We start from the raw sequence: 19,302 nt of genomic DNA, 5'->3' as shown, positions 1-19,302 counted from the left end.
GCTCCTGCTCCTGCTCCTGCTCCTGCTCTGCTCCTGCTCCTGCACCTGCTCCTGCTCCTGCTCCTGCTCCTGCTCCTGCTCCTGCTCCTGCTCCTGCTCCTGCTCCTGCTCTTGCTCCCTACTCCGCCTCCGCTGCCGTTGCTGCTCCTTCTCGTCCATCTGCTCCTCCACCACCACCACCACCTCCTCCTCTCCTCCTCCTTCATACCTCTCCTGCCCACTCCATCTTGATGTCCAGCAGCCTCAACATCATCACCCTCATATCCAGCACCACTGAGAAGGTCGAGCCTCTCAGTGTCCGGCGGCAACCCGGCCGGGCCGGCCCTTTGCCGGGTTGGAAACCGTTATAGAAACACCGTTACGCACGAAGAGGCAACATCAAGGGACGCCGCCGCCATGATCCTCTCGATGATCCCGGCACTGAAGCTTGTTCGAGGGTAAGAGATGAAGCCGAAAGAGAGGGAGAGATGGAGGTTGATGATGGAGGTTGATGATGGAGGTTGATGATGGAGGTTGATGGAAGCGTTGCTCTGAGTTGTGATGACGAGCTGGGAGGTAGCAGTGAGAGAGGATATGTAGACCAGGTGGGATGCGAGGTTTGGGTATGCAACAACACGTTTCAAACTGGGAGAAGGCGACGAGATGCTGTGAAAGTGTGAGAGTGAGAATTGAAGCAAGCAGCTTCTTGATTATCAATGATCAAGTGTGGGGTCAGGGGAGTGGGAGAACAGGAGAAGGCAGCCTAATTTAGAGTTCGTTATCCACAAAGGATGCTGAGGTGTTTTGTAGTTTGAACAAGGACTGAGCGAGATACGGGTTGATTCTTGTTGGTCGCTATGCATGCTGCTGTGTTCGTTCTATATCGGTCTTCGGTAGTTGATATGTGTCAGGAGGCAACACACAAAAATGTGTCTTGGGTGGGTGGGTTGTTTATGCATTTGATGTGTCGTTTTGTCTTGTCCTGTCCTGCCCTTTGCAAACTTATGTGCATAATATCCATATCAGCTTCACATGAATGTTCATCCTATGGTCGGTCTCTGATCGGGTTGCAGAACCATCCTCACCCCGGATCCCGTTTACGAGGCATACGTTGCCAACGCTGGCATTGACGGTAAGAGATCAAGAGTGGAGAAGAATGCAGAAATTTTATTGCTTTGATGTTCCCCGCGTTGTTATCCTCAAACCCAATCATGAGATGTTCGCAGTGCTGTAATGTCCTGACCACCTCGATAACAACAGGAAGCACCGACTTCGACATCGTCGACAACTATTCCTGCGGAGCCCCACCATGCGGATCCTGGACTTTCCCTCAGGTCTATGCGGAAAGTCTCATTGGATTTAATCTGACAGCTTCTTCTAAAAGGCTGCCTACACACCCTCTCCCCTCCCTTTCAGCACTGATCCCGCTGCCACCGTGCCAGGACCTGCTGCCGATCCCTCGAGCATCTACAACCAGTTCAGTTAAATTAGCTTGTGATATGTAGGAATAGGCTGGTGTTGGGGGAATGAAGCTCGTTGCATTGCTTGAAGCAAAGATTCTATTCTGAATCACACAAACAGTAAAGATGCTTGAGATGTGTAAGAAAGTGCGGAGGCCCAAAAGGATGAAAATTCCACACTTTCCCTGTGCTTTATTGCTCTGTTAACGAGAAGGATCTCATATGTATAGCTGACTGCGTGACATGCACCCTGTAAGAGGACACACTTTACTCCTCCTGAATCTTGGGAGGAGGGGGGTTGACCATGTCGTTGACTGCCCCCTGAATGAAGTTCACGCCTGCCATTGCAGATTCAACGAGGCAAACAAGGTAACGGATGATCCTAGCTTACCATGGGGATGTGTGAACCACAACAGAGCACACCCTGCTGCCGCCCCAAAGCGAGCGAATCCCGCAATCTGCTGTGAGAACAGAATTTTCCTGAAAGAAACAAGAAGAGGAGGCATGAGTGAATAAAGACGCTGGGCTTGACAGCTAGACATCACCTTTTCAGAATGTTGTCAACAGCAGTATAGATCTGCTTGAAGGACCTGACAAAACCGCTGGTTAGTCAACGTGATAGGAAATTTATGGTGAATCAAATAGTCATTACTAAAGAATTTCACCATTGAAATGTGAGACAAGAGGTTGATAGATGGAACAAAGGATAAACAATGTTACGAAATACACACTCAACACCAAAGATTCATATACTCCAAAGTACAAATTCTCATCGTTGACAAACATCGAGGGATTCTGGCATCTCCTACTGCATTTCCCATGGATAGGTGGATTATACTTCCTCTCTTGCGTGTTTCAAGAATTTTTCTTTCTGTTCATCCGTTCACCCAGGCACCTCCACCTCTTCATCCACTGCTTCCTCCCCGTCCCCGTCCACGTCCTCGTTCTCGTCCTAGTTCTCCTCGTCCTCATCCTCGTCCTCGTCCTCCTCGTCCTCATCCTCGTCCTCGTCCTCGTCCTCGTCCTCGTCCTCCTCATCACTCCTCGTCCTCGTCCTCGTCCTCCTCATCACTCCTCGTCCTCGTCCTCGTCCTCGTCCTCGTCCTGGTTGTCCTCGTCCTCCTCCTCCTCCCACCTGCCGTGGATGTCGAGGATGTACATGCCGCCGCTCGTTTTTTATAAAAGTTTTCTGACCATGTTTTAATAAACAGTAACAATAATATTTAAAAATCACAACAGAGTATTAATATTCAAATTATGTTGGAAATTTTGAGCATTGCAGATGAAATTTTCCTATTCAGACTACAATGATGGCGTAGAGGTTGCTTTGAGTTTTTTAGAATGTGGTACAGAAGTCCTCGAATACTTTTACATGGTACAATATCATAAAAATAGTATTAATATCTTTATCAACAGAATTAAAAATATTTTCAGTTCTGAATATTAGATACAGATTATACTACGACCATAAATATGTGGTAGTATAATCAAGCTTTAAATAGTTGTTGAGCGGCCGGTCACGCACAGCGGTTCACTGACCGATCACTTTGAGTAAAAGTGACTGACCAGGCTGCCGGGCCCGGCGGCGCCGGCCGCGGCGTGCCGCGGCGAGCCTCCGAGTCGACGGGACTCCCGGAGTTCCAGTCACGCGGCGATGACACGGGACTCCGGGAATTTCGGACCGTAGTTAACACACACTGCGGCTGGCGCACAGCGCCGGGCCCGGCCGCCAGCGGCTCAGGACTTGAACGGATCGGACTCACTGAGTCAGTCCGTCAGATGCATGCAACCTTGAACTTTGGATGAGATGACGTCGGGGGCACTGGGAGCTTGGGGACTCCGCGCCTCGCTCAGGGGGTGGCAGGCAGTACGGACTCAGTACATTAAGGTAGTGCGGTATTATCTCTTAGGTGGTGATGCTTGCAGAGCCGCACTGGTGGCAGCAGCAGACGAGTCTTCTTGGTTCGAGGCTCGGGGCTCCACTTGGTTCTCATGCAATGTCCGCATGTACTCACTGTCGGGGAGGACAGTGTTATCAAGAACCGCAGACGTCAAACCTTGCCGCGGCATCCGCTTACCTGTGCACGAGCTTAACTTTACCCCAGATGCCCTTGTGCTTCATCCTCTGTGAAAGATCCCGCGCTCGCTGGTTCAGTTTCTTCACCCGCCTGCCACCAGCATGAGGCAAGTGCGCGATCTCGATGTTACACAGGACCGATAGTTGAGCCAGTCTCGATGCCAGGTGGCGATCTGCTCACTCACGTTCTCAGGATGCATAATGCACCATGCGAATGACAGCGCAATCAAGATCCCTCGGATCGAGATCTGGACAACATCCCGCGAGATCAGTTGGAGGGCAGAAGCCGTGAGGCGAGGAGCATACATCAATACAAGTTGACCACAGCGTTGGGATGTGGAAGATGGGATTAGAAACCACCTTAGGCAAAGTGTCAGATCTAAAAAGAAGAAGGTGATCCTTCGATACTTCGTTTGTACAGGAGACCAAGAGCAGTGCTAGTAGAACAAGGACCATCTGGACTGTCTCGCGGGTATGGATCTGTAGAGACGAGAGTGTTATCAGCAACACAGCCTTCAGTTGAGTCGACAGCAATACATGACTCAGCAGAATCTGTAGCTCCTGGTCGATTCCTTTCTTTACCATGCTCCGAGCATATTCTTCTTCCCTGTTTGAAACTTCATGTTAGGTGCAAACGTCTGGCAGGCGTCTATATGTCACCGGCACCCCCCTCCTTTAGACAGCACCAGCCAATCCGCCGACTTATACAGAGACGAGTATTGCTGAGGTGAGACAACTTCGAGCTGTGCAGAAGCAGCGCTTGTCTTGAAGATTGCGTGCGACCACAGGGTCCAACTCACCCTGGCCCAGAAGCATTCATTCCTCTTCATAGATCCAGTGTCTTCTGTCACCTCACAGGAATATCTTCCGGTATCAAGTGGAAGAACTCCTCAGTCTGAATGAACTCTGAATGGAAAGGCATGGTCAAAAATATCATGGGCACTATGCTCACAATCAAAAGGTAAATACCCGGAGCCCCGATCTCCAAAGTCACACCTGGACGCGCTGAACTGATCGTCATGACGTAGCCCATGGCCCTGTAGTCCTCATGTCAAGCAATGACTGTATCGTGCTCGAGAAGAATGAACCTGTTTGGAACAAATCGATTTGCCAAAGTCTTCGCGGAAAATTTGTATCTGCCAGGCTCCTAGAAGGAAGATGAGAAAAGAACAAGATTGAACAGGGTTGTTCGACTAAGTTCTTACCCGCAATGTGAAGTCACCTTTCAGCCCCAAAGCAGGCACTCTGCTCTCCTCCTTCCAGACCTGCAATCATCTGAGAAAGGTTCCCTTCTCATCAACTCGAGCACACCGAGGCAACTTGTTGAGCTTCGCCCGAGGTTTGTTTGTCAGGCTGTGAAATTCAATTCTCTCAATAAAATGGAGTCATCCAACTACAAATTCAATACCGAGTCCATTCTGCCTCCAGATCCGTCGAGATCGATCTCTTGTTTGTGTTTCCTCTCCCACCACCATCCTCTTCTTTCAGCAACCATGTTATCACCGACCGGTGAGGACACAGTAGTGCTATGTTTTTCGACTGAGGCACTGGCAGCTTGCATGTTTTCAGTCTCATGGCATAGAATGTCTTCAGTGAAGTCAGAGGACATGGAATGGCTCTGAACGTCCTGATCCATTTCTCGGACCTTAGGGCGGAACCAGCTGCGATATGATGCATTGAAACTCTCAGGACTGACACAGTCAAGTGAAGAATCCTTCATGTCATCTTCAGCGCTAATCGTCGGTTGCTCCTGCATTGAATTTTCGTATTGACCAATCCTATGCTTTCCTGGCCTCATGCCCAAGAAACCCAAGAAGGTTTTGCTTGGCGACGTCCCGAGCTGCTCATCTTGCTGCTCATCATTCTCTCCTTCCATGGTATCGGATAGGTCAGAACTGGGAGAGGCCTCGATGCTTGACCCAGCAGGAGCACCGATGATTTGCATAACACTTGAAGGTAGTTGAAACAAGGACAGCTCGGCGCGTACTCTGGTGAAGATAGGAGCCGAGCTAATTTCGACTTGCAACTCCGCTCGTTCGTCACTAAGCACAGGCATGTCAAAGACAGTCTGCAGCATATACTGCTTGCAGGTCAGCTGATAGTCATCAGCAATCTTGTTTGTCATTGATGACGTGCAGTCAGAAATCACCAAACGAACATTGCAAGAAACAGAGAATCGCTGATTCTTTAAGAAAGAGCACCTTTCGAACATTATCAGCACATGTTGTAGTGAAGGTTGCGAGTTTACCGTAGTGAGATCAGACAACGTTTGCCAGAGCACTCCTTGATGTCTTTCTTGAACGAACAGATTCGACGAGAAACAACCAGATCTTCTCGCCAAAACTGAGACGCGACAGGGTTGTTTTCCCCGTACATTTTGGCCGCCTGTCACTTACAAGGCTGGCGTCCTTTCCATCCCATGCGTTGTCCTGCCCCCTCTGCCATTATGTCAGAAAGGCAGAAAGACTCTATTGATCCAAGGCACGAGTCCTACAGCGACCTATCTTTCACTGTTCTCAACCATCAAACTTTGTTACAACTGCTTCCTCACGCATCTTGCTGCTCCATACACACACACACACTATCTTGTACTCTCCCCGTGTCTCCTTTCATCCTGACCTCCTCTTCTCGCCCCTCCTCCTTCCTTTCCTCGCGCATTCCCTCCCCACACAAAATTGTCGACAGCATGCAACTTCGCACAAACGAGGCTGAGACGTAGCGGGTAGGTAGGGTAGTCATTGTACCCCTACTTTTAACAAAAACATTGACTTCCATTTCCACCCAGTTGCACCACATCGTTGACAAAGGGGGGTGGGGTCATGAACAGCTTCATTTCGCTGGAGCGGAGGAGGGGGATGAGGGCCAGGGATAGAGCGGGGAAGAGGGTTCACCTGCGCCATGGAGGGGACGACAGGCAGTGGGGAGTGAAAAATGCTGAAGCCGCCGAACGCGTTTGGGATCGTGCAGCAGGGACTGTACAGGTCAAATGCTCCTGTCGATGAGAACCTCCCTTTCCTCACTGGCCTCAATCTCAAGACCGTGCTCTACCTGTCTCCGGAGGTGTTGCTGAGAAGCGTGGTGGAGTTCTTCAAGGAACAGAACGTGGATCTGCACAACCTGGGGGTGCAGGCGTGGAGGCCTGATCCCCAATGGACGCCGATATGTGATGACTTCATCAAAGATGCCCTCGAGATGGTGCTCGATCATCGCAAACATCCTCTCTTGATCTGCTGCACCTCAGGTCCGTGCGGTGTTGCATGTAGCGAGTTCCAGTACGACTGATTCGCAGTTGACACAGGTGTGTTTCAAACGGCTCCCCTGGTTGGCTGCCTTAGGAGGCTGCAGAACTGGAGTCTCACGTCTATTCTCGACGAGTACAGGGCGTTTGCTGGGTTGAAGGCCAGACTTGTGCACGAACAGTACATCGAGTTCTTTGACGTGGACTTGGTCTCACTGCCAACGGCGGAGCATCTGCCGCCATGGTTCATCGACTACAATCTGGTTGATGCGCGCAAAGACCAGTACGAGATGGACCTGCTGGCTGTTCAGCTCGAGAACCTCAAGACGCGAGAGGAGCACTCAATGACGGAGGAGGAGAAATTGGAGATGCGCCTGATCGGCTTCAGGCTGCGATGCAGGGATGCGCAGCGGTCGACACTTCTTTGTTCTCCTGGGACAAAGATCACAAAGCAAAGCATCGTGGACGACGAGGACGACGATTAGATCCCAGGCGTGCGGATGTAGGGTGGTGTATCTGCAGTGAGGACGGTTATCCAATGACAACCGAAGACGATGATTGTGTCTTACTCAGCTAGCAGTAAGGTTCTAAACCTAGCGCTAGGTGCATTGCATGCATGCTCGCACTATCTGCATTCCTGTCTCCACATGTCATGCCTTCCATAGCCGCGATTGCCTTGCCAAGTGCCGCAGTGCCTGCATATCGAGTCAGTCGGATCGCCAGATATTGACACAGTGAAGAAGCTAGCCGAATCATCAGTTGGCTGGCATCATTATGGTCACTCGGCCCGTGACTCCAAGCCCGGCGGAGCCGGGCACTCAGCCTTGAAGTTGACAATGGTTTCAATGTGAATGACCGGCTTCGGAGAGCCTTTCGCCAGCCTTGTCGGACGGTCAATCGGACTCTATTATCGGACTGGACTCTATGATGATCGCCGGGACGCCGCCGGCCCGGCCCCCGCCCGGCCGGGCTTGGCACCCGTGACCGTGCCACCCGGCCGGGCGGTCCGAGCCGCCCGGCCTCCGAGGCTCGGCCCGGCCGAGGCAATCATTGATGGCCCGGGTTCCGACGGTTTGTACCGTATTAATATCACTTAACAAGGGTTCAACAAATGATTTTTAATTTTCAATGTCTGAATGTGATTTTGAATATAAATCGACAAGAAAGTTCAAATATAAATTTATTTTAAAATTTACTCAATTTGTTTCAGACTTTTTCCGAATTTCCCGCCTACCCCCCTCTGCCCGTCCCACACCCCTACCCTGACTCTCTGTATGTACCCCCTGATCCCCAGTACCCCTACCCCATGATTGATAGGTGATTTTACAGTGAAAACCCTACCAGATCCTTACCTGGCTGCTTCACTACCCCCTCTCCAAACAAACCCACCCCTCCCAATACAGGGTGGCCAAAATGGAGGGCGCGATGAATCTGCGAAAAGTGCGCGACGGCAGTATGGATGGAGGAGAAGAATGAGAGGGGGGAGAAGGAGAAGGAGGAGGAGAGAGGGGAAGGGACAAGATGTGTGAAGAGGATGAAAAGATAGAGAGAGATCGAGCAGAAAGCCAGACGAAGAGGGTCGATTCTGAGAACAGATCAAGATGGGTCGTGAACGAGGCGATAGGGGAACACTCGATGAGTGCTTGAGAGCCTTGAAAGTTGCGCTCATGAAATTGAAGAGAGACTACTCTGTAGTTGTAGAAAGAGATATCGCAGAAGCCAACAAGTAGAAGGGAGGAAGGATGCAAGCACCGCAGCTTTCGAACGAGTTCCATGTAGGTCTGGGCTTACGGAGAGGATCAATGTGGAATCATGGCAGTGCAAATACAAAAGATCTGAAGAGAAGGTGTACACATTTCTCGCTTGCGTCTGACATCATTCTCAGGCAGACAGAGAATTGGAGAACGGTCTTTTGGTGAATGGGAATGACCCCTGCATGGATTTTCGCAGATCGTAGAATCCCGATTGGAGTAGGTAAGAATGATTTATCACTTCCAGCTCTATCCGGAGATGACTATTCTTCTAGCAGAGTAATCTGAAGCCTTTGCATCGTCTGAAAACTTGCCCAGTTCTCCCAAGGATGAACACCATGTCTATCTTGTCCATTACGTGTCTGTTGTGCCTGCTTCCCCTTGTTCTCGGTATCCCCCAACCAGTCCCAAACCTCGTTAGTGGTCTTAGACTGCGAGGCTGCGGAGAATTTGACGTCGACTCAGAGATTTATCGCGCACAGTGGCAAACACGGCGTTCTTCGGACTTGATCGATTCGTACAACCACAAGCACAATGACAGGGCGGGATACACCGGGAGGCTCGATTCTATCCCGTTCGAGACTGACTCGAGGAACTCCTGGAAGTCAGAGAGCGCCTTGAAGGCTTCAAAGTGATTGCTCCCATTACGGGTTTACAGCTCCTCCTCACCTTTTCCTTAGGTCCCCGTACATGACTCCAAGAGCCGTGCAAAGAATTTCTGAGGCGGCGAATTCTCCTGCTCAACTTTCGCCGGCTTCGCCCGTGACGGACGAAGAGCAGCAATCTACGCACACACAGCCTGTTCAGCATCGGGTGCGCGATCTTGCTCTGTTGTTGTTGACTGAGACATCTAACGGCAGGTCATGTTTCGCGAGCGATCGAGCCCACACCCCATGACTCCTTCAGAGAAGGTTGTCAATAGAGCGCTTCAGCTCGACGAGACCCTGAGATCAACCGGGTATGAGCGAGATGAGGTGAGATAAGTTCTTGATGCACATGTGCACTCAACGTCTCTTGTTTTGTTACAAGATTCTATCCACTGCAAACGTCGAGAAGGCGGTTTTCAAGACTCCGCTCCCCCGTCCGGAAGCTCTTGAAGCGTATCACAAGGTAATAAACAGCCGATTTGTTGGGTTGTCACTTATTGCCTTCAGGACTATTCCGAAGATCTTATGGAGCGCAGGCCCCCAGTAGCGGACTACGGCAAAACCATTGAGAAAGATGTGTTTGAGGCCTCCCGACATCAGAAAAGCAAACTCGAGGTTCGCTCAAATTTCACAGGTATTGAGTTTTCTAACTTCAGCTCAGGAAATGATGGCGATCGCAACAAACCATGCCACGTCCACCACCAAGTCAAGCCCTCAGCAGAACAGTGTGAAACGGTACATTGATTGATTCTTCTCGCTTCCGTACGACTTCAGGTTTGATCTTGCAAACAGAATCAGCTTGAATACGAAGATGGATCAGGTCAAAGCAAGAGAAGACAAGGAAGAATACCAATACCAGGAGAGATATCAGCACCATGAAGATTCTGCTCGCTTGTCGGCGAAGCCTCAGCAACCTTCCATCGAGACCTCTTCACTCCCTGATGTGCTCAACGCTCACTGCGAAAGACTTTTCCGGGTTATCGGGGGTCTCGAATCGTCGAAACAGGCCCTGCAAGACGCAATCACTTGTTGGAGAGCTGAGGTTGACAGCACTAAGGTTTGTCATATTTGGTCACCAACGTGCATCACTGATGTCATTGCACAGAAAGCTAAGGGATCTCCTCTCAGAGACAATGTTGCCAGTGCCTCTCCCGATCGAGCCTCCCCGGAAAGGGTGGATCTGCGCGATCAACTGAACACCAGAGTTTCCCCTGATCGAGCGGAACTTTGCGACCAGCCAAACATCAGAGTTTCCCCGGACAGAGCGGAACTTCGCGACCAGGCCAACACCAAACCTGTTCGAAGAGGTATTTCCTCTCTTCACTTACAGCTGAAACATCCCTTCTCATTGGCGTTCCCTTGCAGAACAAACGGCAGTTGGTGCAAGGAGGCGACAGGCATCGTTGAATGCAACCCCCTCAACGGTTCGGAGGAGACTCGCCATGTGCCATGGACCTGACGTCTCTTTTTCAGGCTCTTATGGTTTTCTTTGCCTTGCCAACATGTTCGACTGCTTTTCCTCTCAATTCGCTTCTGACGTCCTTGCAGGCTGTTGGTATCTGCTCAGCAAAGTCATGCTCGGCTCTTTCCCGTTTGAGGTGAACCACAGGGGTGAGTGGGTGAACTACAACTTCTCGATTGCGTCGGCGTTTGCTCTCATCGCCTTCAATATGCTCAGCCCCCTCTGCTTCAATGCCCTCCTGTCGCTCTGCTTGTAATCTATGAAAATGAAAGATTTTCGAGGATGAGCTCTAGGGTGCGGCCAGAATCGCCACGATGGAAACATACATCGTCGAATGAACATCGCGTCTTTATAGTTTACATCGTTTAGTATGTTGCAAGCAGCAAGCAGAGGAGTATCGCGCTTGTGAAACTCAGCGTTGACCTGCAGGCACAGTCACTCATGCCCAGCATGAAGCATCGGGAAATACTCGCCATATCAGCATGTTGCTCTCCGAGCTGCAGGCGATCTCGTACTGCGACGGGTTCCCCAGACATTGAGCGCTGACAGGCATGTCAAACGAGATCGGACGGGATCCGGCGTTTCCAACCTCGTGTCGACCTTGCACGTGCTGTAGCAGTCCTGGCACGTCTCTCGACAAGTCTCGAAACGAAACTCACCCTGACGTCAACGGGTCATGTGGACGAAAGCAACTCAGCCGACTGCCTGTGACTTTTCATCCACGTAGAAGCACCGGGGGAACTGTTCAGCACACACATACCCTATACAACACCATGAGCATCTGCCCCTGACTTGTTGGCACGAGTGCCAGCCCAACCTTTGCATGGTTCATGACTGCATCCCAGCGCCTCGAGATCGGCTAGCTTGCTAATCGCCGCTCTGTTCTTCTTCCTGACCAGCTCGATGTCCCAATTCTCTTCGTTCCTGACTGGATACCTGTTGATGTGGTGAGGGTGCATGACAAGGGACGAGAAGAGAGCTGATAAGATCTCACTCTATCTTGCAGAAGCTTTTTGAAGCCGATCCTATCAGAGCTGTCACAACATCTGCTGACGTGCTGTGCACACGGGTGAGGAGGGAACAGCTGTGACGTCGCACACACCAGCAAGGATTCGTCTGGTTGCAGCTCGCCGGGTCGAACTGTGACAAGCCAGCAGCAGGAGCAGAACACAGGAAGAGGCAGAACGCCAAGAATGAGGCAAACTGCATGGCAGCACTGAAGCTCATGCCAGCCATTCTGAAGCGAATGTTCCTGTTGACTGTCAAATCATCAAAGTGAAGACGAAAGAAAGATTTCTGCTTCGTTCTCCTTCATTCGGCTTAAATATTCTGCTTCAACCTCCGATCAACTCCAGACTTCTACTCTCCAATTGCTAACGTATCCTCCTATTCACTTATATTCGATGAAATCCTGGGATGGGATTGTTTTGAACTCACTCTACTTTCGTCTCACTCTCCTGTTGTCTCCTGTTGTCCCTGTTGTCTCCTGCTCTCTCCTGCTCTCTCCTGCTCTCTCCTGCTCTCTCCTGCTCTCTCCTGCTCTCTCCTGCTCTCTCCTGCTCTCTCCTGCTCTCTCCTGCTCTCTCCTGCTCTCTCCTGCTCTCTCTTCCACCCTCCCTTCTTCTCTCTCCACTTTCTTCCTCCCTCCTCTCCTCCTCTCCCCTCCCTCCCTTCCCCCCTAGCATGTGAAGGAGACGCCGGTTGTCGAAAAAAAAGTCAAACAAGAGCAATTTATTACTCAACTTAAATTCAACTTCATTGGCTCTCTCTGTTTATTACGAGGCTGGTACATAAAATATTGACTTATTTCTATCTTACAAAGTTTTTATGAAAACATTCAATAAAATTTATTGAGTAATTATGATGAAAGAAAAAGGTCAATCTGAGTCGAGGAGGCGGCGGAGATGCCCATCCCGCTGATTGTGCCGGCGATCGCCGTGGTGGGAGCTGTTGCAGCTCCTTTGGGTAAGACAAGGAGGGGAGGGGAGAGGAAGAGGAGGAGAAGGGAGAGAGGAGAGAGGCTGGAAACAGGATACATCGATGAGAGGGAGCGAAGGAGGTCCTCGGAGGAGAGGAGAGACAGGGGGTGAGTGAGACAGAGGGTCAGGGAGGGGACAGGGTAGGATGCAGAGAGGCAGGTAGGTAGGTGGACAGTCAAAAATCTAAAGAATTCAAGTGTTGTATTCTTGCAGCATTGAATGTTAGACAAAGAAAACACGTTTTTGCTCAAAAGAATTTACTGGGATGATTGAACGAGATTGTGACAACCTTGTACAGTTGCAAACTGGCTCGCCAACGTGGTAGAAACGCGGAATTCATTCGGGGAAGATCTGAACAAGTACGAAGACGAGGGCAGGATTCAGACTTCAGACACTTATATCTATACATCGGTGAAAACGTTGTGTTTTGTTGAAAGAAGTCTCATCAGATATGATGTAGGTGAACGCCAAGTCCTCTACGGTAGATAAAATTGCCTCCCGAGAGTCTTGCTAGAAGCAGACATGAACGGAGGTTGAGCTCCTGTGACGCTCGCAATCCAATGGCCGAGGATTCAAGTTCATCGATGTGAACTGCTTTGAACTTTATGTACAAAGAAAAGGAAAAATGAATTTCTTAGTAGTGAATTCCAAGAGTGTCTGAAAGCCGCCTGGCGTCAGATATGGCACTTGTAAGGCAGCATCAACCATCACCTGCTATCAGTTGGATGGTGTCTCCGATCGCATGGATCAGCTTCTGAGCCTTGTCTGCTCCCCGAGCTCTGAAAGAACTATCAACATCCCAGCTGGAAGGTCAAGGGACGGGGGTATCACCCCTTTGCCCTCGAGAGTACGTCGGCAATGATCCCTCTATCCAGCGCCAGCTGCTTCAGCATCTACAGAGAGCTCAGACGCCTCTTTCTCCTCTCCCCTTTGTTCACCGAGTCCAGCAGAGCTCGATCCTCCTCCGATGGCTGCACCAGATAGTTCTCCTCTCCCTCCTCTACCTCCAGCACATCCTGCCATCCGTCAGAGCCGCACTGAGCTCTTGCGCTGCTTCCTCACCGCCTGGTAGTAGGGCTCGCTCAGCTGAATCTCGTCTGCGATCTCGTCATCTACCAACTCTCTGCCTTCGGACACCACTGACTGACCTTGCGGAGGTTCGCGGAGCGGAGGGTTGAAGGGATCCGAGTGAGCCTAGGAGATAAGGGCTTACTGTCCCTCGACGCCTCCCTCCCCCCAGACCTCCAAGGAGTCGCAGTCCTCCAGCCAAGTCCTCGGAGGAGACCTGGAGCCATTCTCACCCGGAGGCAAGGAGGAACCACAAAGGAAACTGACCTCCCAGTCACCAGGTGCAGCAGTTTCTGCGCCTCCAGGAGGTGCTGTATGCATGACTGAATCTCCTCTTCCAACCCCCCGTTCTCAGCTCCTCCTAGCGATGCAAACTCCTCCTCTTCTCTCCTCTAAAGAGCTCAAAGTCAAGGCGGCAGATTGGCAGCGAGCTAGCACGGAGAGCTTTACCTCCGACTCCTTCCTGCAGGCAGAAACACGTCAGCGGGCATGCCAGGGCGAGTCATGCGATTACCGAGACGACGAATGGTGGGAATGAGGTTGAACATGGTGCTCATGGACCTCTAGCGGATCTATGGGATCCAGTTTGGGAAGTTTCAGCCCGGCGCGAACCTTCGAGTCATCACTGAAAGTGATTCTCTCGATCATCGTGGAGTAGGTGGGGCTAGCAAGCGACCAAGTGGCGTCGATCTTCTCCTTCTTCAACATGAGGCCGAAGCATGCGAGTCCTAAGCGCAGAGCAGCGTCTGCCTGTGCCATCTCGGCCAACTTGCGGACTTCGCTCTCCAGCTGGGAAATCTGGACGCAACCTGACGCTTGGTTCCTCAACGACGCGATAGAAAGCCCTCTCAAGGCGTGCAGGGCTGTGCGACGGAAGTCGGACTGTTGGGAAGGATTGGCCTGCCGCATGATCACAGGGAGGACCCCGGCGTGCACGAGAGTGCAGTGAAGGTTTTCCTCTAAGAGCAGCAGCCCCAGAGCTTCTGCTGCCTGCGTCTGTACCCTCTCTGAGTTCTGAGGTGGGGGCAGAGCGAGGCGGATCAGAGCCTCATGCGTCTTGTAGAGCGAGCCCTCCTCGGCCAGCACCATATCCAGCCGGAGCTGGGCATTCTTGGCGATGCGCGCCATGGCGAGGGCGACGAAGAACTTGATCTCGTTGGTGGCGGCCTCGAACGCCATCTCATTGAGACGGCGGATCCCTCCCTCCGACACGATCTTAAACTGGAACTCCTCCTTGAGAGCAAGGTTCGCCATGGCGTTGCAGGCGTTCTTGCAGTCGTCGGCAGACTTTGAGTAGGACAGCGAGATCAGCGGCTGTATGCTTCCCTCCTGCAAGATGCACGCCAGGCTCGCCGGGTCTGCGCTGCTCATCGCAGCGATGGCGTCAGGCTGAGAGATCCTGGAAACCATCCCGGCGAGCGCGTGCGAGGACAGGCCTCTTCCCTGGTTGAATCGCGACAACTCCTCGATGTACTGGGCCCCGAGAGGCGTGTCTTGAGCCAGCCCGGTGATCCACTGGTGGGCCAGCGCCTGATCCCAGCTCAGCCTCTGCTTCGGGTCCACGACCAGCAGCCTTGCGATGAGATCCTTGGCCTCAGCTGATACATTGGTGAAGTGAGGCTCCACAAACGTGTACTCCCCTCTCAGCACGGTGCTCACGGCGGCCCGGAGCTCCTCGGGAGTGCGCCCGGAGACCTTAAAAGGTTTGATCCCGCTGAGGAGGATGTACAGGATGACCCCCAGGCTCCACATGTCCACTTTCCCGTCATACGGCTGGCCCACCAGAATCTCAGGAGCCGTGTAGCTCGGAGTCCCGCCCAGGGTCTGCTTCAGCTTCTCCAGCCTCCCCGGCAAGAACTGGGCGAAGCCGAAGTCGGCGATCTTGAGGGGGCTGTTCTCCGACATGTCGGCATAGAGGATGTTCTCGGGCTTCAAGTCGCAGTGTACCAACCCCCTCGAGTGCATGTGGCCTATCGCCTCGAGCATCTGCTTGACCACTGCCGCAGCCTCCCGCTCACTGAGCCTCCCCCTGTGCTGGATCCTCGTGAAGAGCTCGCCGCCGAGAGCGAGCTCCATGACCAGGTAGAGAGACGTCGAGGTCTCGAACCAGTCTTCCAGCTTGATGATCCCGACATGGTTCACCGACTGCAGCGCTCGGATCTGCGACCTGTCCTCCCTGGTGTGCCCGACACGCAGGACTTTGACAGCGAAATGTTTGCCGTCCGACCTCCTCACCGCCCTCAGGACCTCTGCATTCGCACCCACTGACTCCTGGGTCAACCTGCTTCCTATCTCGTAGTAGTCCTCGATGGACTTGCCTGTGGTGCTGGGAGCTCTGTTTGACGGCTCCATACCCTCATGCTCCTGGAAACATGCACTGCACATCACACGTTCAGCTCCAACCATGTGGGATGTCCCTCGAGAGCATGCGACTCTGCTGCCGAGACGCTAAGTTGGATGCACATTGATACATGCGAGCCCCTGGCAACGCACTAACTCCGACCTCTACGCTGTCGTTGCACTGAATCGTATACTCTCCCGTTACGTCTCCTCTATCTACCAAGCTTCAAAGCAAGTTGTCCTGCATCTTGTCTTTGCTTCCCTCCAAGGTCCGAACCATGATGATCTTGCTTCTGTGCTATCCTATCAGTTCTTGACCTGACTACAACCTACCGCTCCCCCCTTCCCTCTTCTGTACTCGCCCTCCTTCATCCTCCGCTGTTCCCACCCATACTCATCCCACTTCATTTCCTCCTCCTCCTCCTCCTCCTCCTCCTCCCATCCTTTCTTTCTTCCTCTTCCTCTGCTTAGTCTTCCTCCTAATCTTTCGCTTCTCCCTCCTCGCCATGTTATGATCTGCATTTTCCTATCCAACTTCCAAATGCCCGCCCACCCCTTCAATATGACCATTAGCATACCCCACCCACTTTCATGAGTAAAAGTACCCCTCCATCTGTATTCGATTTTTGTAAGAAAGGACCCCTACCCCCGGATTGGCGGAAGAAAGCCGAAACATGCAAACATGGTGTTGGTGATGACGGGAGGGAGGGCAGGGAGGAGAGGAGAGAGGAGGGAGGAGACAAGTCGAAGATGAGATGAGAGGAAGTCGTACTGGAGACAGAAGAGCGCCTGTGATGTGACGAGCAGAGCAGAGCAGAGGGCAGACAACAGGAGAGGAGTGGCGATTAGAGGAGCTGGCGAGAAGGGCAGGACAGAGGAGGCTTGCCGAATGGACAGAGAGCGATGAGAGGAATGCAAGAGCAGTGAAAGGAAAGTGATTGTGAAGGGGGGAAAGGAAGCAAAGCAAGTAGGACGAATGACGGTGCAGCCGGCGGAAGAGGAGAGAAGCTAAAAGCAAAGGCTAGGGAGACAACATGGCAGGAGGAAGGAACAAGGTAGTTGGGAACAAGAAAGCAGGGAGCATGAAGATGTGAGGAAGAGGAGACAGCAACAGGATCCAGGCAAGAGTAACGTGACAAGGACAACAGAGGAATCGTCATGGTCGATCCTCCGGGCAGCAGGGGACCTTATCAGCTGACCCGTCTACTTTGACTGCAGGGGGAGAGTCGAGGGGGACTTGGTGCGCACGATGGCCCCGCCTGCCGGAAAGAAGCAGAAGAAGGTACTGTGCTTGAGCTGTGATGCCGAAATTCACCTTCTCCTCCATCTTCTCCTTCCTCCTCCTCCTCCTCTTTCTCGTCGTCCTCGTCCTCGTCCTATTCCTCCCTCCAGCCGAACGACCAAGGAGACGGTGGAGCTACTGCCGAGGTCAAGGGGAAGGGCCAAGGTCAAGGGATCTATGATCAGGAGCTGGTGATCCCCTTCGAGCGGCAGAGGAGGTGCAGTCATTACAAGGCAACATGGATATGTTGTGATACACTATTGGCAGGGAGAGGAAGCAGACTGAGTTTTACAATCCCGAGAAGGTCTGCGCCAATTCGTTCGCCCCTTGTGCTGTTGGGTGACCCTTCCTGCCAGGTTGAGGTCGAGAATGCAAGCACAAGGTATCCTAATCCTCCGCCTCAGCCGTTTCCTCTTTCCTTTCCCCTTCTCCCTCCTCCTCTTCCTCCTCCTCCGCCTCCTTCTCCTCCGCCTCCTCCTCTCACACTTTCTCAGCAGGGAGAGGGAAGAAGAGGCCAACGCCCAGCAGGCTTCCGCCAAAGACTCTCCTGCTCCCAAGTCAGCGACTGGGAAGCGGAGCAAGAGCCTTGGGAGCATGCCCTCTCCGCTCCCTCGTGATCCCCCCAGCAACAAGCGAGCTAAGGCTGCGGATGCTGAGGCTGCCAAGGAGGAGCGGCACCAGGCAGTCAAAGAGGAACGCCAGCAGGCGGCGGCGGCGGCGGCAGCAGCAGCAGCAACAGCAACAGCAGCAGCAACAGCAGCAGCAGCAACGGAAGCGGCGACGGCGGCAGCTGTTACACCAGCAGAAGCAGCCCCAGCAGCAGCCCCAGCAGCAGGAGGAGCAGAGGACACACCTGCAGCCTCCAAGGGCGGCAAGGTCTCCCTGAGCATGTGCAAGAAGTGCAGCGCGTTGAGTTTGAAGCTGGAGCACTGCCTTGAGGAGGGGCATCTGTTCCTCACGCAGGAGGGAAACCCCCCAAAGTGCTGCTCGACATGTTTCCATCGGAGCAAGGGCCTGCTGTTCTGCTTCAAGAGGGGCCACTTGAAGAACCTGCGGAATGTGAAGGAGGAGAAGCAGGAGGAGAAGCAGGAGGAGAAGCAGGAGGAGAAGCAGGAGAAGGAGGAGGAGCCGCAGCAGCAGCACGAGCTGAAGGAGAAGAGGAAGGAGAGGAAGAGCGATAGCGCGCTGGTGTTTGAGAAGGATGCCTTGATGAAGGAGGCAAATGCTGGTCGATCGCTGCGCAGCAATCTGCGAGGAGAGGGTGAAAATGGTGAGCATAGGAGAGGAGCAAAGCTGCTGCTGCTGCTGCTGCTGCTGCTGCTTGTGATTTTCTTTGCTGAAAGAGATGCCAGGTGAAAAGAAAATTGAGAATGACACGCGAGACAGAGCAGCTCATCGTCCTGCTAACGGGAGAGTAGGTAGAGTTTTCAACACTCTTCCTCCCTCCTCTTCCCTTTCTCCCCCCCCTCCTTGTCCCCTTCTCCCTTCCCCTTCCCCTCGCCGCTCACCTGTCGTTCTGCACTCCGCCCTCTTCTTGGCCCTTATCCTATCCCCCTGCTATCCCCTTCCTCCTCCGAGAAAGCGATGTGGCTCTGAGACGATTCTACAGGGAAGAGGCGAGTCACACCGGCGAAGCCCGCGGAGGAGGAGGAAGAGACTGTGTGTGTGCCTGCTCCTGTAGCAGTATGGCAGCAGAGGGCAGCGGTGCACCTGTCAAGGAGCTCGTGCGAGCAGCTCCATGTTAGAGGGTGCCTGCAGCAGGGAGGCTCAGGAGGAGGAGGAGGAGGAGGAGGAGAGAAGGGGAAGAAGCATGTGAACAAGCAACTGGTGGCTGCGGTGATAGCGGAGAATCTGAGTGAGGTGGAGAGAGCGGTGAGCAGCGGGGCCGATGTGAACGCGCGCGATGCCCTACTGCATACTCCACTGCACCTGGCCTCCGCAACGGTGAGTGAACGGGATGGAGGAGGGGAGAGACGGAGTGAGGGCAGGAGGGATTGGAGGGGAAGGGAGGGAGGGAGA

At 52.8% G+C, this 19,302-nt stretch overlaps 8 protein-coding genes across 9 annotated transcripts; 3 read left to right on the top strand and 5 right to left on the bottom strand.

Moving 5' to 3' along the window:
- Positions 1-836: 836 nt before the first annotated feature.
- GUITHDRAFT_113091 (hypothetical protein) lies at positions 837-1,465 on the top strand (the record flags this gene model as incomplete). The annotated part of the gene is made up of 4 exons (XM_005827748.1): positions 837-865; positions 1,053-1,111; positions 1,240-1,313; positions 1,364-1,465. 4 exons carry the CDS (start codon positions 837-839, stop codon positions 1,463-1,465), a joined length of 264 nt encoding a protein of 87 aa, XP_005827805.1.
- A 241-nt stretch (positions 1,466-1,706) lies between these two features.
- On the bottom strand, positions 1,707-2,212 carry GUITHDRAFT_113090 (hypothetical protein; the record flags this gene model as incomplete). The annotated part of the gene is made up of 4 exons (XM_005827747.1): positions 1,707-1,777; positions 1,831-1,919; positions 1,985-2,029; positions 2,178-2,212. The coding sequence occupies 4 exons, from the start codon at positions 2,210-2,212 to the stop codon at positions 1,707-1,709; spliced, it is 240 nt and encodes a 79-aa protein (XP_005827804.1).
- Positions 2,213-3,324: 1,112 nt separating this feature from the next.
- On the bottom strand, positions 3,325-4,633 carry GUITHDRAFT_154015 (hypothetical protein). The gene is made up of 10 exons (XM_005827746.1): positions 4,605-4,633; positions 4,486-4,553; positions 4,368-4,422; positions 4,177-4,317; positions 4,054-4,123; positions 3,925-3,996; positions 3,823-3,876; positions 3,655-3,764; positions 3,518-3,607; positions 3,325-3,453 (listed from the first exon to the last, which is right to left on the bottom strand). Exons 2-10 carry the CDS (start codon positions 4,547-4,549, stop codon positions 3,339-3,341), a joined length of 771 nt encoding a protein of 256 aa, XP_005827803.1. The 5' UTR covers positions 4,550-4,553; positions 4,605-4,633; the 3' UTR covers positions 3,325-3,338.
- A 458-nt stretch (positions 4,634-5,091) lies between these two features.
- GUITHDRAFT_154014 (hypothetical protein) lies at positions 5,092-5,956 on the bottom strand (the record flags this gene model as incomplete). The annotated part of the gene is made up of 2 exons (XM_005827745.1): positions 5,765-5,956; positions 5,092-5,717 (listed from the first exon to the last, which is right to left on the bottom strand). Coding segments are annotated over exons 1-2 (683 nt in total), but the record flags the coding sequence as incomplete, so codon positions are not given.
- Positions 5,957-6,447: 491 nt separating this feature from the next.
- On the top strand, positions 6,448-6,975 carry GUITHDRAFT_45910 (hypothetical protein; the record flags this gene model as incomplete). The annotated part of the gene is made up of 2 exons (XM_005827744.1): positions 6,448-6,757; positions 6,815-6,975. Coding segments are annotated over 2 exons (471 nt in total), but the record flags the coding sequence as incomplete, so codon positions are not given.
- Positions 6,976-8,679: 1,704 nt separating this feature from the next.
- On the top strand, positions 8,680-10,754 carry GUITHDRAFT_113087 (hypothetical protein; the record flags this gene model as incomplete). The annotated part of the gene is made up of 11 exons (XM_005827743.1): positions 8,680-8,728; positions 8,824-9,136; positions 9,186-9,318; positions 9,366-9,479; positions 9,535-9,615; positions 9,660-9,767; positions 9,814-9,887; positions 9,945-10,209; positions 10,258-10,459; positions 10,518-10,576; positions 10,626-10,754. The coding sequence occupies 11 exons, from the start codon at positions 8,680-8,682 to the stop codon at positions 10,752-10,754; spliced, it is 1,527 nt and encodes a 508-aa protein (XP_005827800.1).
- A 22-nt stretch (positions 10,755-10,776) lies between these two features.
- GUITHDRAFT_113086 (hypothetical protein) lies at positions 10,777-11,850 on the bottom strand (the record flags this gene model as incomplete). The annotated part of the gene is made up of 6 exons (XM_005827742.1): positions 10,777-11,037; positions 11,084-11,156; positions 11,204-11,274; positions 11,385-11,550; positions 11,609-11,671; positions 11,717-11,850. The coding sequence occupies 6 exons, from the start codon at positions 11,848-11,850 to the stop codon at positions 10,777-10,779; spliced, it is 768 nt and encodes a 255-aa protein (XP_005827799.1).
- A 1,331-nt stretch (positions 11,851-13,181) lies between these two features.
- GUITHDRAFT_158278 (hypothetical protein) lies at positions 13,182-16,013 on the bottom strand. 2 transcript variants are annotated; one of them, XM_005827741.1, is made up of 10 exons: positions 14,176-14,933; positions 14,112-14,124; positions 13,929-14,053; positions 13,836-13,878; positions 13,742-13,787; positions 13,656-13,690; positions 13,532-13,609; positions 13,425-13,486; positions 13,305-13,372; positions 13,182-13,250 (listed from the first exon to the last, which is right to left on the bottom strand). In XM_005827741.1, the coding sequence occupies exons 1-10, from the start codon at positions 14,913-14,915 to the stop codon at positions 13,228-13,230; spliced, it is 1,233 nt and encodes a 410-aa protein (XP_005827798.1). In that variant the 5' UTR covers positions 14,916-14,933; the 3' UTR covers positions 13,182-13,227. The 2 variants fall into 2 exon arrangements, with proteins under 2 accessions (XP_005827798.1, XP_005827797.1); XM_005827740.1 differs by lacking the exons at positions 13,182-13,250; positions 13,532-13,609; positions 13,656-13,690; ... (2 more) ...; positions 14,112-14,124; positions 14,176-14,933 and adding an exon at positions 15,136-16,013 and having other exon boundaries at positions 13,341-13,361; positions 13,451-13,486; positions 13,742-13,805.
- Between the last annotated feature and the right edge of the window lie 3,289 nt (positions 16,014-19,302).

Source organism: Guillardia theta (assembly GCF_000315625.1).
Source record: "Guillardia theta CCMP2712 unplaced genomic scaffold GUITHscaffold_64, whole genome shotgun sequence".
NCBI classification, from domain to species: Eukaryota; class Cryptophyceae; order Pyrenomonadales; family Geminigeraceae; genus Guillardia; species Guillardia theta.
The sequence above is the reverse complement of the archived record's forward strand: the minus strand, read 5'-3'. Positions and strand labels throughout refer to the sequence as shown.